The following is a 14,655-nucleotide window of genomic DNA, read 5'->3' on the forward strand; positions in this document are numbered from 1 at the left end:
GACTTATTTCACTCAGCATAATGTCCTCCAAGTTCATCCATGTTATGCGGTGTTTTGCAGATTCTACATTATTCTTTAGCATTGCATAGTATCCAAGGCTATAATCTCTATGGAAGCAGATTGCTTCATCTTTCTCTCACAGTGCTGCTTGGTGGGTTTGAATTGCTGACCTTTCAGTTACCAGTGTAGAGCTTAATTATTGTATCTTAGAGATTTGTCCATTTATTGTGTTTACGTTGTTGTGGTGGTGGTTATGTGCCGTTGAGTCGGACCCAACTCACAGTGACCCCTCCTTGGGTTTCCGAGGCAGTATCACTACAGAAGTATATTGCCCAACCTTCCTTCCAATGTATTTATGTTACATGTCAATTTATTAGGAGTTCTAGTGGCGCTATGACTAAAGCATTGGGCAGCTAAAAAAAAGTTGGTAGTTCAAACCCACCAGACACTCTATGGGAGAAAGATGAAGCAGCATGCTTCCGTAAAGATTTACAGCCTAGTACAAAAAGAGGCACAATGGGGACAGCATCCTCTTCTGACCTTGAACTTCATGCGGGGCAGTGAGAAAGATCAACAGCAACAACTCATAGCTGATTCATGTAAGGCAAAAATCAGACATGCTGTCACCCTCCAACCTTTTTACCAATTCTACACCAATCCTCTGTTCCATGCTACTCTCTAGCTCTCTGTTGGGTTCTATAATTTGTCACTATGGCCACACACAATACTCAAGGTTATGGAGTTTATTAGGGAAGTAACAGGTTATAATTCAGGTTCAGGAACACACTCAGGATACAATTCTTCAATGAGGACAGTCTCCCCACTGCTGTGTCCTCAGGAACACCTCACTCTGGCCCTTGGCTTCTTGGCTTGGCCTCTGCCATGCTCAGGCAAGTGCTACAAAGCTCTTTTAGTTCTGCCAATAGGCACAGCTAGGTGCATCCCACTCCACCAGCAAGACTTCTGCCCAAGGGCACTCAGCTTTCTTGTTCAGTGGGCTAGCAAGCCCGCCACTCCATCTCGTGCTGGTCTCTTGGTTCTGCTGCCACCGTCTCTCTGCCATCTCTCTGCTCATCATCAGCACTGTGTCATCTCAGCACAGTGATTTTGGGTCCAAAGATGTGTTCCACTCCTGGCTTTTCCTTCTTGATGGTAGTGAGATCTTCCCTTCTGCCTCTATGACAGCTCTTTTTAAGCCTAGCAGAATGACAAAACTGACCAATATCAATATTAGGGTTCCACACATCTTATGTCCATGGCCCCATCCCCATGGTGCCATGAACCTTATTTACATTACTAACAAGCTATCCAGTCCTCTTGGTAGGCCACAAGCACCTCACATTTGCACAGTTCCATCCAGTTGTCCGGTGAGCACCACAAAGAGCATGGTTAGAAGAGTCATACCAAATAACTCATGCACTACACCTTGGAAACCTATGGGGCAGTTCTACTCTGTCCTATAGGGTCCCTATGAGTTGGAATTGACTCAATGGCAGTGGGTCACTTTATTTATTTATTTTTAAAATGACTACATTTGCACTTTCCAGTTCCTCACATCTCACTCTCTCCTCTACCCACTCCAGTCAGGTTTGCCCCTCTTCCCACAAAACTTCCTTGGTCAGGGTCCCCTGTGATCTGCATGCTACTGAAATCAGTGGATTGTTCTCACTTCCTTGGGATTGTTTGATGGCTCCTCAGGATTGTTTGATAGTTGTTCCCCCTGGCTTCCAAATCTCACACTCTCTCTGGTTTCCTCTCACCTCCCTGGCCACTCCTGCCTAGTTCCTTTTCTGGGTCTGCTTCATCTCCCCCACCTCCTAACAGTGGAGTGTTCCAGGACTCAGTCCTGACTGTGGCCCTCCTCTGTCTACACTCATCAAATCCCATCTCATATAGGTGCATGGTTTTAAATAACATTCACTTACTTTATCTCCCGGGAGCTCTGGTAGCATAGTGGCTAAGACACTTGCCTGCTAACCAGACGGCTGGCGGTTCAAACCCACCAGCCACTCCTTGGAAGGAAGGTTGGGCAATCCTACTTCCATAGTGATACTGCCTCGGAAACCCAAGAAGGGGTCGCTATGAGTCGGGTTTGACTCGACGGCACATAACAACAACAACAACACTTTATCTCCCAGACCCAAGGTTCCATATAGGGTTCTGGCCTCTCTCCCAAACTCCAGAGACACACACCCAACAGCTGACCCTGCATTCCTTCTTGGATGTTTAACAGGCATCTCAAAGCCACAAACGATGATTTAATTTTCCTCGCCAAACTCATTCTTCTCCAGTCTTTCCCAGTCTTTCTCTTTGGCAACTCTATTGGACCAGTCATTCAGGCCAGAAATCTAGGAGTCATGTTTGATGCCTTTCTTTTCCTATCCACATCCATGCAATCAGCAAGGCTTGACTGTACTTAAGTGGTACAAAGCATATGCCACACTGACCCCTTCTGTGTATTTGTTCCTCCCAGATCCAGTCCAGGAACTCTGGTGGCGTAGTGCCTAAGGCATTTGACTGCTAACCAAGTTTGTGGTTCAAACCCACCAACCACTCCTCGGAAGGAAGATTGGGCAATCTACTTCCATAGAGATACTTCCTCGGAAACCCAAGGAGGGGTTACTATGAGTTGGGATTGATTCGACAGCAGTGAGTTGGTTTTTTTTTGGAGGTTCAGGCCAATTCCTTCCTTTGCCTGGATGAGGGCAGGAGCTTCCACTCTGATTACAGTTTGTTCTCCTGAAACAGCCAGACTTGTTTAAACAGGAGTCAAGGCCAGGTCATTCCATGTTCAAAGAACCATAGTGCTACCCATCACAACCAAAATAAAACTTTCATTCCTCTCTAAGGTGTCAGGAAGTCTGGTTTTGCTAACCCTTCACTCCCTGCCCACTGCCTCCCCTCCAACCAATCACAGAGATCTGAGTTCTGTCCTGCTCACCTCTGTTCCTGCCTCAGGGTCTTTGCATTAGCTTGTCCCTCCACCTAGAATGCCCCTCTTTGGCTTTGCCCCATGATAGCTCACCAGATCCCATCCTGAATACCACCTCCTCTGAGAGCTTCCTCCCCAAGCTAGTCCAACACCCAATACATTCCCCAGTATTTTCCTGACTGCTGATACATCTATTCTGTCTCCAGGTAGACTGTACCTGTGGGCCTATTCTCCAATCACAGAGCAGCCTCAAAGGTCCCGACCCAGACCATCCTGGCAGATGAATAACAACCTTTTCCCTCACTCCTCACCCTCCACGCCCTGCACTGACTGTCAGTCTGTCCGTGGTGTCAGGCAGAAGGGCTGGCCCATTGGGGATGGGGTGGACCAGTGCAGCTGCTGAACCAGCGGCTGACAGAGCGCTCCCCACCAGGGGGCGACCCCGCTTAGCTCAGCCCAGAAGTGCAGCGGGGCGGTCAAGGCTTGTCGCGGCCTGAGGACCTTCCCCCGCGCTGACACAAAGTTCCCTGTTGCCCCTTCCCTGAATCCCCAAGGAGCTGGGTCGCCCTCCCATCACTTCTAGCGACTGTCGAGGTCCAACGAAGCGGGTCTAGCAGATCTGGCCCCAAGCAGGCCACAGCATGGCTGGACCCGACGACCCGGGATGCTACACTCACTGCCCTGCCGGGCTGGCACGTGGGCGCCTCCGGGGGATCTGCGCTCACCCGGCTTCCAAAGGAGGGACCACTATTCTACCCTGGGCCAGATGGGAAAACTGAGGCAGCCTCTGAGAAGCGACTTGCCCTGGGTCACGCAGCGAATCCCGGGTTTGTTCAACCACTCAGAGCTTGGCGGGAGGTCCCGAGTTGGACCCCACCCAGCTTTCAACTTCAGCCCCGCCTATCCCCTGACCCAGAGCAGGGCCGGGGCGGAGGGGTTGAATAGAGGCTCCCAGGTCACCGCCCCCGCCGAGACTGAGGGGCGGGGTCGCTTCAGTTCCGTTCCGCCCCCATTAGCTACGGCGCTGGGGGCGGGGCGCTATTGCCAGATGTTGGGGCGGCGGCTGGAGCTACGGAGAGCGAGGAGCCGCAGATCAAGGCGGAGGGCGAAGGCCCCACCGCTGGCCGGCCCTCCGGGCGGTCTCCGCGCCGCTCCTGCGGCGGTTCGAGGAGGAACGGGCAGGCCTGGCGGGGGCTCAGACACCGGTATGCACAGCGCTCGACTTGACAGCTTCCTGGGCCAGCTCCGCTGGGAACTGGTGAGGTTTGGGCACGAGTATGGTTCGTGGGGACGGGTGTGGGGTGCTCAGCTGCCGCCTGTCCCGAACACGGACGGGTGTGAGTTGTCCCGGGTGCCCATCCGAGGAGGGATGGGGGCGGGACGGCGCAGATGGCCCAGATGGCCCGCGTCGGGTTTCAGACGGTTAGGAGCAGCGCTGGGCATCAGGTAACAGCCACCCACCTGGCCGTGCTCCTGGCGGGGGTGTGGGTAGTTGTGCTGGAGGAGAAACTTCTTTTGCGGCCGGGCAGGAGACAGCAAAGGACTGAAAAGGCGCTAGCACTATTATGGACTCTTCCTCACTCAAGCTGGCCTGTCCCTCCTTCTTCCACTCCTCACCCGGCAAACACTGTATTCTCTGGGAGAAGCTGCAGTCTTGGGAGAGTTGAATCCCCCAAGAGGTACCGGATGCCCCCCCAGCCATGGGCAGGCCCTACTTCCCTGTGCAGGCCTGCACCCCTGCCCGTCTTCCTTAGTGACGGGTGCTGACTTGCCCAGCCCTGCGTGCTGTAGCCTGCCGGACCGCCACCAGGTCGGCAGATGGGAGCCACACGACTTCGTATGCCAGCACCCCAACACCAGCCCTGTGCCCCCCAGAAGCCCTGCCACCCAGGCCGGCAGACCTCCCTAGCCCTCCTTGGCTGTCTGTTCTCAGGGCTAGCTTGGCCAGGCAGGCAGGCAGGCAGGCAGGGGTGGTAAGTGCTGCTGCTCCAACTTATGCCCTCTCTTCCTCTGCAGCTGTGTGGCCGGGACACAGGCTCACCCCAGATGCCTGGGTCCCTGCGGCCACCCCCTAAGCCTGGCCCATGTGTGCGGCCCAGCCACCAGCTCAGGGCCTCAGATGCCTCGGAAGAGGACTCAGCATGCTGTGTGGAAGAGGATGAGGAGGAAGTCATGATGATGGGGGACAGGGGTGCAGGCTTGCGGGGCCCCAGGGAGCACACCCTGGACTGGGACTCTGGCTTCTCAGAGGTGTCAGGGAGCACATGGCGAGAGGAAGAGCTGCCCATACTCCAGCGCCCAGCACCCCCAGCACGGCCCCCCCATAGCCAGCGCCTCTCAGCTGATGGCCTCCCCCTGCCTAGCAGGGTCTCTCTGGCCAGTGCACCACCTGCCCACCGACCACGACCTAAATCCACTCCGGATGCATGCCTGGAGCACTGGCAGGGACTAGACACAGAAGACTGGACAGCAGCCTTGCTGAGCAGGGGTCGGAGTCGCCAGCCACTAGTGCTGGGGGACAACTGCTTTGCCGACCTGGTGCACAATTGGATGGAGCTGCCGGAGGCACCCAGTGAGGGAGATGGTGGGAGTGGACCCCGTGCTCGCACTCGGCCCCCACAGTTCCTGCTTGGCCTCTCCGAGCAGCTGCGGCGCCGGCTGGCTGGGGCACGGCGGGCAGCCATGGCAGGAAAGCGGCTGTCATGCCCACCTCGCCCTGAACCCGAGCTGCCTGCGGACGTCTCACGCTTTGCTGCCCTCATGAGCTGCCGCAGCCGCCAGCCCATCATCTGCAATGATGTCATCAGCTACCTCTGACCCCATACCACCCCCCCAGCCTGGGGACAATAAAGGTCTTTCTCTGGAGAGTCCTGGCTCCATACCCCTGAGGCTTTAAGAAGCAGCCTCAGCCCATGAGGCACAGCCCAGTTGAGAAAATCTAAAGAACTTTTTCCCTCCTGGTGGGGGTCCCTGTCATACCCATGTCATGCTCCATGCGTTCTATCATCCATTCTCTCAATTTATGCTTTTAGTAAGCATTTATTGAATGCCTGCTGTGGGCTCAAGATGCAGGTGTAGACTCAAAAGAACCAGGTGTTGGGGCTGCTGCCTTGTCACAGCTCATAGTGTAGGGGCGGGAAAGCAGTATCCTCCTCCTCACCCTCACAGCTCAGCTCCAGCACCAGCACCTGCCTCCCAGGCTCAGGCACCTGGCCTGTCACCCGCTGCACCAGCTCCGTCACCCTGGTGGGAGGAGCCAGGTCAAGGGGAGTGGGGAAGTGAACAATGGCAGGCAGAGAGCAAGTGACCTGGCATGGACTAGAGGGTGCTGGCGGGCCAACAGGAGCCCAAGCCAGGAGCCAGGAGCAGCTCAAGACAGGAAACATCTGAAACTATTTTAGGAGTGGCTGGTGGGGTGGGCAGGAGGCAGGAAGCCGCAGGTCCCTTGGGAGTGGGCTGTGAAAGGGGGGATGTGCATGGTGTGGGGGCGCTGGTGGGGCTGGCCAAGCAGGCGGCTCTTTGCCCCACCCCCAGCCCATTTGCTGGCTCCATTTGGCAAAAGAGTTTCAAGAAGGTGTGAGGGGCCCAGAATGGGGGTGGGAGGAGGAGAGGCCTTGTATCCCCCACCCCCAACCTCCAGGGATGGTTCAGTGTCTGGGTGAAGCCAGGCATGGACTCACTTGAGGGCCAGGTGCTGGGCCTGTCTGTCAGGGGGCCATCCTACTGAGTAGAGCACAGCTGGGCCATACAGTAACATCCTCACCCGCAGCTCATGTCGCTCCTAGAGGAGAGAGAAGTCAAGTGCCAGCTGGTCCAGGCCATGTCTGGCTGGGTCTGAGGGCAGGTAGGGATGGGGCACACCTGGAGATGGGCCAGCAGTGACTCCAGAGTCCTCTCAGGGTGCCCAGCAGGCACTTTCAGGCGCTCCCAGCAGGTCCATGTCAGGTGACAGAACTGGGAAGGGTTGGAAGGAGTGAGAGACCTCTCACATACACCCTCACCTCCCCACCCCAGTTACTAGCAACTAAAGGCCCCTTTCCTAGGGGAGGAGCTCGACTGGTTGGGAGGCAGGAAGCAGCAGCCAGGGGTGGGGGTGGATGGTGGGCTCTGGGCCCAGAGTCTCAGCCCCCTCCCTGCCTGTGCTGAGGCCAGCACAGGAAACAGGGCTGTGGGGCCGCAAAGGGAAGCAAACGATCCATCACATAGTCCAGTCTTTGTGTGTGTGTGTGTGTGTGTGTGTTGGGGGGGGATGCTTCCTGAGGAAGTGGGGGCAGGGTTGTTGTAGTCTCTGATAAGGCTGCTTGTAGCCAGGGAGCACATCTTGTCCCCCCATCCTGCCCCATCATGGTCTTGAGCTGCTCCTGCTCCTGGCTTGGGCTCCTTATGGCTTGCTAGCACCCTCTAGTACACATGGGTGAGGGGCACAATGACATCTGGGGCTCCAGTGTCCTGGAGACCCCATTAGAGACAGTCCATAGGGACCTTTGCTTTCTAGCCTCTCTTTCCTTCCTATTCCAAAGGTTTTGGGGTTCTGGTGGCTGGTGGTAGGTAGCCATGGATCAAGATAGGAGGCCCTGCCAGCTCCCCCAGAACCACACTGGGGTTAAGCTGAAATAAGGCTGGAGGCGAGATGGGGGCCTCCTACCCTCCCCCTCCACCATAGACAAAGGCATCCTGTGTGCTGGCTAGAGGCTGGCTCCTCACAAAAGGGCTCTGTGCACTATTCCTGGAGGGACCCCAGAGCTGCTCAGCAAAAGCCCAGTGCCTGTCCATGACCTCTGCCCTCTCCTCTTGTGAGGCAATCCTCTACACTGACTCTCCTGTAGTCCAAGGAAATGCCAACTACCGCAGAGCCTGGGCATCCAGCATTCACAGCCCTTCACTTAAAGGAATATACACGCACATAAGGAACATCCACATGTGTACCCACATGCACATCCATGCATGCACACATTGAGGAAAAATCCTGCACTCCCATCTGGCACACAGATGTGCAAGCCTGCTCCCTCCATATCCAGGTACCCAGGCAGGACTAGGGATGCCCAGACCCCAGTGCACTCACACCTGTGACATGAACATGCACATCTCCTTAGGGCTGCAGCCCCCACTCACAAGACTTGGAGAAGCGGCCAGGGCCTCCACACCATGCAAGAAGAAGCTAGCTAGGCTCTGTTTGGGGCTGGGGCTCTAGTCCTCCCTCCCACCCCTTTCCCCTCAGGGGCACTCTTGAGAAGAAGGGGGGCTGCAGGGGGATGTCTGGCTCCATTAATGAGTTAAAGCTGCATCTCCCCCAGACCCCGTGCTGCAGGAGGTGGGGGGCGGGGGGGTGGCTGATGGCTGCTTCCTGTGTCTGACAGGTCCCAGCCTGGCTGTGCAGTAGGAAAGGGGCTGGAGGGAGTCTTAAGGACTCCCCCACAGTCTGGGCCCAGATGAGGGCCAGCAGCCAGAGCAGGGCCTATTTAACTGGGTAGGGACAAGGAAAACTCAGGCCTGGAGGAGTGGGGGAAACAAGGGCTCACCGTCTGGTTGGCTGGGGCAGGAGGTATCCAGCGGCTGAGGCGGTTTCCAGCCAGGTGTAGATAGCTGTGGCGAAAGGCACCAAGGGGCCTCGGCCCTCCCACCACCTTATACAGCTCCAGGCCCAGCAGGCCTGCCACAGCTGCTGTGGTGGTGGCAATGGCTGGGATAATATGCCCCACAATCCGCTTGCTCTGCCAAGAACAGGAGATTCAGTTCAGGCTCAATGTGTGGAGCTAGAGTTTTGACCTCCATCCTCTAGGCCTAAGCCCCACTTAGGGGCTTACCTGGGCACGGTTGGCTGGTGGGATCCCATAGTTCTGAGCTCGTAGGTTAGCCGCTGCTGCCACAAAGTCCACATGGAAGTTGCTGTCATTGTCCTGTGAGACCCAAGTAACAAGCAATGTTCACATTGCAAAAGCTGCCCTCATCAGAGCCAACCATGTGCCACTGCATAAGATTTCACACAATTCTACGGGGTGGGTGTGCCATCTCTCCCTTAACAAATAAGGAGGGTGAGGTTCAAGAAAGGTGAGCCGCTTCCAGGGCCCTGCTGGGAGGACAACTCAAGCTGAAGGGCTCCAAAGCCACTGTCTTAGCTCCTGACTTCCCCCTGTAACTTCCCCAGGCCAGCCCCTCACCCCTACTTGGGTTCCCACCTTCTCAAATAGCAGGGGCTGCAGGGGAGGGTCCATGCGGCGGACTTCTAGGACTTTGTGCAATTCTTTCAATTGCTCAGGGCCTACCAGAAGAAGGAGGTATTGGAGCAGTCAGCCCCCTTCACCAGCACTTGGCTCTGTAGCACGGCACATATTCTTGTTCTCCATTAAGCCTATCACTCACCACTTCTAAAGAGCCCCCTTGATGGATGCTACAATCTCTAGCAGCCCCAACCCTCACCCATGTACGTGCCTGTGACTCTGTGCTCACTGGCAGGCCACAGCTTGGGGATCCCTAGAGGCCAATGGGTTGATTTTTATTTGCTGCAAATCTGCCAAGAGAGCTGAAGATGCTAAGGGTATAGTAAGGAGAGGGCCTGTAGTGGGGCCAGAGAATGGGCCCAAGTCTAGACAGAAGCAGAGTCAGGCCTTGAGAGGCAATGAGTTGGCTGCAGGCCCCCTAGGGCCCATCTTCCTCTGCAACGGATGGCAGCATAAGGGGCAGGGCAAGGAGCCTCACCAAACTTGGTGGAAGCCTTGGTGGAAGCCAAGTCACTGGTGACAATTGGGACCAGGCGCTGGGGACTGGGCACTGGCAACACCTTCAGCAGCTCCCTGAGTGAGGCCTGATCCTTTGAGCCAGGCAGCTGGTGCATCTGGGCATATAGGTTGGCAGCTGCCAGCACGTAAAAGAGGTGCATGTCCTGCAGTGACAGCCAGAGATGGGTGGGCTCGAGTGAACATGTATGGGAACATGGAAGAGGGGAGCACTGCCCATTTGTGCCCATTTGTTTGAGTGCCTGCCTCTGCTTCCCATGTGGACAGCACATGCCCACAAACATCTCTCTCTTGGCACATGTGCATCTCTGCAGAATGTGGAGGTACCCATCTCAGGGCTCCCCAGGGGACCCCACTCACTTGGTTGGCATCAAACTCCAGGGGCTGCGGACACCGTTTGGGACCTGACCAGAAGGGAGTACCATCCTCAAGCACCTAGGGAAACAGAGGCTGTTGGCCTCAGGCTGGCCCCCTTCCTGGTCCCCCTGACCCTTCAGCACATCAACTGCCAGCTACCCACCTTTTCAGGTGGGAAGCACTTCAAGAGCTGCATGATGCTGTCATGGAAGCATAGTTGCCATTGGCCACGTGCCCACACCACGCAGTCTTGCCAGGTCTGTGGATGTACCCTCAGGACATCCAGTACCTGTGATCCATCTATGTCTGCCAGGGAAGTGGATGGCCTGTGGAGAGGGGGAAGTTTGAGGCTGAATACTGCAGACTCTGGTCCTAGGGGTCCTGGACTCCCATTCACTTCAGTTGTGGCCTTACTGTAGATGGCGATTGATGGTCTCGGCAGACAGTCGGAAGAGCCCCTCAAACTCATTTCGGGCCCACTGTGGAGGAGAGGGAGCAATGAGGTGTCAGGCGGGGAACAGGTTTATAGCCGAGGGCTAGGGAGGATGGAGTGAGGGGTCTCTGGGTGCTTCCTACCTCCAGAGTGTGTTCAACTGTGCTGGGGAAGAACCGCACAGTACAGACAGGGTTGGTGGCACCCTCAGAAGCTGCAGCTGAGGTGGGGGCTTTGTAGACCTCAGTCACATGTGGCACGAACACTGCGGCACTGCCCCAGGTGCCCAGTGTACCTGCCTCCAGCAGTGGCTTCAGATAGTGGGTGCAGCGAGCAGCCACATAGCGTCCTGGCAAGGGGGTCAGAGGGTCAGAGGAGGGGCTGTCACAGCCTTGGGCAATGGGCTGAGTTCTAAGGTTGATGACTCACTGGCCTGGAAACTGTCTAGGGCTGCAGCCACACCATCCACGCGGGAGAAGAAGCTGTCCCCAAAGATGTGCTCTGTGGTACGGTCCACTGGGTGGGTGAGTGGGGTTATCTGCAAGCCTCGGTTCAGGCGACTGGCAGCCTCTGCAGCCACTTTTGCCTTGGAACTCTGAGAAGGCAGGAGGGCATTTACGGGGGCCTTGTGGGGCAGTCAGAACACAAGTGTGGGGAGGGACTGGCACTTACACCAATGTCCAGGGGCCTGAAGAGGAACTGACGGCTGAGGTTGGAGCGTTCTATGTGATCCATGTCAGCGATGGTAATGCTTCCGCTGCCGTTGGCCCCCAGGCCCATTAGGGCAAAGCCTTTGAGCAGCTCACAGCCAATCGCACCAGCGCCCACCTGTCAGTAAGAGAGGACTTAGCCCTTCGGGCCTGGACTAGCCCTCCCACAGACACTCCCAACCTCACCCCACAGCTCACCAGGAGGTAGTGCTGGCGGCTCAGCTTCTCCTGAAAACTAGCCCCAAATACTGCAATTTGCCCAGCATAGCGGCAGCTTCTCTGGGGGGCACAGACAGGGGTCAGTGATGGCCACTGGCCTGTGTTGCATCTCCCTCTTACACTGAACTTTCTGGGCCAGAACCTCAGGCCCATTCCTCCTATCTCCGCCCCAGTCATAGCTTTGGACAGGGCTTGCACTTCCGCCCAAGGTTCTTACTGGAGCACAATCCTTGGGACTGAGAAGGGATTCTGCATCTTCTGGAAGGCAATCAAGGGCATCAAAATACAGCCACTGGTCCAGGGGTGTGAACTTCCCAGAGATTGCCTGCAGATTGACACTTCAGCTGAAGGAACACCACTTCCTCACCTCCTCAGATACCTGCTGGAGGCTGCATGCAAGTTAAAGTTAAGCCTCCCAGGGTCGCTAGCTGGTGTTTGGCGCCCTCTGGTGTTGCTGAACAGTTTGGCACCCACATTGACCATACCCTTCCCAGTGCCACCCTGCTGGTGCCCAAGCTCACCTTCAGCACCTCCTGGGCAGTTAACGCACCCAGAATGGCTGCCATGGGGCTCAGGTCACCGGCACTACACAGGGCAACTGTCCGCACCAGAGCTTCATCTAGCGGCTCTTCCTGTGTTCCCTGCAATGGTTCCAGGCACCGGGCCAGGCGCACTACAGCCTCTGCATCACCCTGCAGGGTGAGACACCATGGGCACAGAAGCCTTACCCTGAGCTCCACCCCCTCTCAAATCCTTTGGGCAGTCATTCACCCTGTTCCACAAAAGAGGAAGCAGAAGCCTGAGTGGGAGGGCCTGGCCCTGTTGAGGCACACACACTGAGGGTCTGAAGTGCTGTGTGCCCAGTGCTTTCTGTGGACCAGGCCCTGGCCTCAACACAGTGTTTATCATCAACTTTTTACAGGTAATAAAACTTCCTCTGAGATTCAGACTTGGATCTGTGATATGGTCATTGTCACCTCCTGGTAGAAGAGACCCCAGAAAGACAGACGCAGGGGTGATGGCAGTGGTAGGTAACTGGGCCACTCACAGGATGCCACGGTTTGGGCAGGTGGCCAGTGTGAGCCTGGAACTGGTGCAGTGCACGGAAGGCCTGGTGCAGGCAGTGGGCACGGTGGACTTCCTGCGGACTCTGGGCCACCATACGGGGATGGAGCAGGGCTGTAGTCAGGGATTCCTGTAGGGGGCACTCAGCTGAGTCAGGGTTCTGTGGGCCCTGTGAGGTGCCCAGGCTCCCCCACCTGAGATGCACTTGCACTCACATGGTGCACAGTCTTGGGTTTCTTGACTTCAGTAATAGTGCCACCACGAAGATAACGGGAAAATGTTGTTGTGTCCCCAATCTTCAAAGTTCTGTCTTCTGGGGTATATCCAGAGTAGTCAGAATGACACTTAGACCCTGAGTAGTTCCCCATGCCCTGTCCTGTCTTGCATCTGTGTTCCCTGACTTTGCTCCACTAAGGATGATTGAGGGGGAAAAAACCTATCCCCAAGGACTAGCCTGTGTCCACTTGACTTACCCTGTATGTGGATGGGCTGAGTACAACCATTAAGCTCAACCATGCCCTCAATGCCTGAGAAAGTCACCTGGTCCCCATCTTGGAAGTTGTGAATATCAACTTCTCTCAAAGTGACAACACCAGGAGAGCCCTGAACAGAAGATGGCTTGTCTCAGGGGTGCATGTACCTACCTTTGCCAGGTACTAGCAGCCCCTTCCTGGGCAGCAGGTAGTGCTCACACCTCAGCACCTACCTGGGAGATGTGCTGGATGGCAGCCACCAGGGGTTCTGCCTCTGCGGGGTCCTGCACAGTGAAGTCCTCACCAAAGTCACAGAACAACTGCCTGGGGTGGGGTGGCAGGAGGTGACACTGAAATAGCTCAGCTACTGTGGTTAAAATGCGGGATACTAGGGAAGGCCCCGAAGGCCATAATTGGGAAGGGAATGCTGAAAGAGGCTTGGAAGCTAGAGTAGAGAGGATTACTGGAGTAGGTCTGGACGTGGGGGTAGAGGAAACAGCAGTAAGCCTGGAGACCAGAATAAGGAGGGGATGGAGAGGGGACACTGAAGAAAGCCTGAAGCTGGGGGCAGCTCTGGGACCCATTGCTGGCTTTGATGTGGCAAGCTAGGTAGGTAGTCTCACTTACCCCACAAGACCTCGCGTATTAGCCATCATGAAGCAGATTCCATGCTGGTGGCAGAATCTACCCACCTTCAACTGCTCCTCCAGTTCCGAGGCAGTCAACACCACCACCTGGGTGGGACCCTATGATCAGCAGGCCATAGCCACTGCTCAGCCCTCTCTGGGGTGGGTTCTTGAGGTGACTGGGCCAGCCTGGAGAGTAAGGATGGGGGAAAACCTGGAAGTCCAGCAGCAGATCCTCTGTGATGGCGCCCATGTGGACACAGACCCGGACAGCTCCATTGAGCTGAGCTATTGGCTCTTGAGAGGCCTCAGCCCTGTTCTTCCCCAAGTCGTGCTCTGAAAGGAAGAACTAGAGAGAGGCCAGTCCAGCCTGAGCAGGGAAATCCTTGGGCCCTGACCCCACTCAGGGCTGGGAGCCCACAGGACCTCACCTGGGCAGTGAGATCCGACCAGCAAGTGGGGTGAGGATCATGCAGAGTGAGACTGCCCACACCCATCAGCACCAGGTTCTTGGCCACCTCAGCCCCCAGACCCTGCAAGCCTGACAGCAGGACCTTGGCTCCCTGAATCCTTTGCATGGCTGCCGAGCCCAGTACATACCTGTGGATGGGGAGTGGGTGAGTGGCAGAGCAGGCAGTTGGAAATCAGAGATCAGAAAGCAACCTCATTCCCCACCCCACCTCTGGCCTTACAGCTGTCGTGAATACAGTTCCTCATCCAGCAGCTTAGAGGTCTCCAGGACGTCCATCCTGAGCCCTGGGTCACACACTGGGCTGCAGTGCTCACAGGCAAGGTCTCTAGCACTAGCCAAGACCAGAAACCAAGAACCGACGCCAAGGAAGTGAAGGATACCACTAGTTGCAGCTCTCTTTACGGCTCCTCTTTCATTTCAGGGAAAACAAAAGTGAAAGTGAAACTAGACTCTGAGCTGGCTCCTGGCCCTGCTCCAGATCTCCAGCAACCCTTTCTGGCTCACCTGAGTCTTGGCAGTCCTAGGGCACAAGCAAGGTGGGATAGAGTTTCCAGGTCCCTTCGGGCTGGAGAGGAGGTGGCTCTCTTGGGGAAGGGGCAGGGCTGTGGGAAGGCCCTATGTGGGCTGGACCCAG

General features: G+C 56.2%; 2 protein-coding genes across 2 annotated transcripts; one reads left to right on the top strand and one right to left on the bottom strand.

The window, feature by feature from the left end:
* The first annotated feature begins 4,139 nt into the window (after window positions 1-4,139).
* On the top strand, window positions 4,140-5,749 carry INKA1 (inka box actin regulator 1). The gene is made up of 2 exons (XM_007955354.1): window positions 4,140-4,190; window positions 4,949-5,749. The coding sequence occupies exons 1-2, from the start codon at window positions 4,140-4,142 to the stop codon at window positions 5,747-5,749; spliced, it is 852 nt and encodes a 283-aa protein (XP_007953545.1).
* A 296-nt stretch (window positions 5,750-6,045) lies between these two features.
* UBA7 (ubiquitin like modifier activating enzyme 7) lies at window positions 6,046-14,297 on the bottom strand. Its single transcript, XM_007955355.1, has 24 exons — window positions 14,242-14,297; window positions 13,981-14,149; window positions 13,764-13,898; window positions 13,551-13,657; window positions 13,157-13,247; window positions 12,924-13,053; window positions 12,666-12,763; window positions 12,434-12,580; window positions 11,907-12,077; window positions 11,603-11,710; window positions 11,365-11,445; window positions 11,129-11,284; window positions 10,886-11,051; window positions 10,600-10,805; window positions 10,438-10,502; window positions 10,187-10,349; window positions 10,027-10,101; window positions 9,629-9,812; window positions 9,109-9,191; window positions 8,737-8,829; window positions 8,452-8,643; window positions 6,794-6,886; window positions 6,613-6,713; window positions 6,046-6,175 (listed from the first exon to the last, which is right to left on the bottom strand). The coding sequence occupies exons 1-24, from the start codon at window positions 14,295-14,297 to the stop codon at window positions 6,046-6,048; spliced, it is 3,000 nt and encodes a 999-aa protein (XP_007953546.1).
* Between the last annotated feature and the right edge of the window lie 358 nt (window positions 14,298-14,655).

The sequence above is a fragment of the Orycteropus afer genome, unplaced genomic scaffold (assembly GCF_000298275.1).
Source record: "Orycteropus afer afer isolate SDZICR_OR568_19922 unplaced genomic scaffold, OryAfe1.0 scaffold00498, whole genome shotgun sequence".
Taxonomy (NCBI): domain Eukaryota; kingdom Metazoa; phylum Chordata; class Mammalia; order Tubulidentata; family Orycteropodidae; genus Orycteropus; species Orycteropus afer.

What these genes read in the sequence shown, in the direction of transcription:
- INKA1 (XM_007955354.1), top strand. Translation starts at nt 4,140, where the DNA reads ATGCACAGCGCTCGACTTGACAGCTTCCTGGGCCAGCTCCGCTGGGAA. An exon ending in GCCAGCTCCGCTGGGAACTG is followed by an intron (nt 4,191 to 4,948) that starts GTGAGGTTTGGG and finishes CTTCCTCTGCAG; the next exon opens with CTGTGTGGCCGGGACACAGG.
- UBA7 (XM_007955355.1), bottom strand. Translation starts at nt 14,297, where the DNA reads ATGGACGTCCTGGAGACCTCTAAGCTGCTGGATGAGGAACTGTATTCA. An exon ending in TCAGCCCATCCACATACAGG is followed by an intron (nt 12,764 to 12,923) that starts GTAAGTCAAGTG and finishes GATATACCCCAG; the next exon opens with AAGACAGAACTTTGAAGATT. An exon ending in GCCCAGCACCTGGCCCTCAA is followed by an intron (nt 6,176 to 6,612) that starts GTGAGTCCATGC and finishes TCCTCCCACCAG; the next exon opens with GGTGACGGAGCTGGTGCAGC.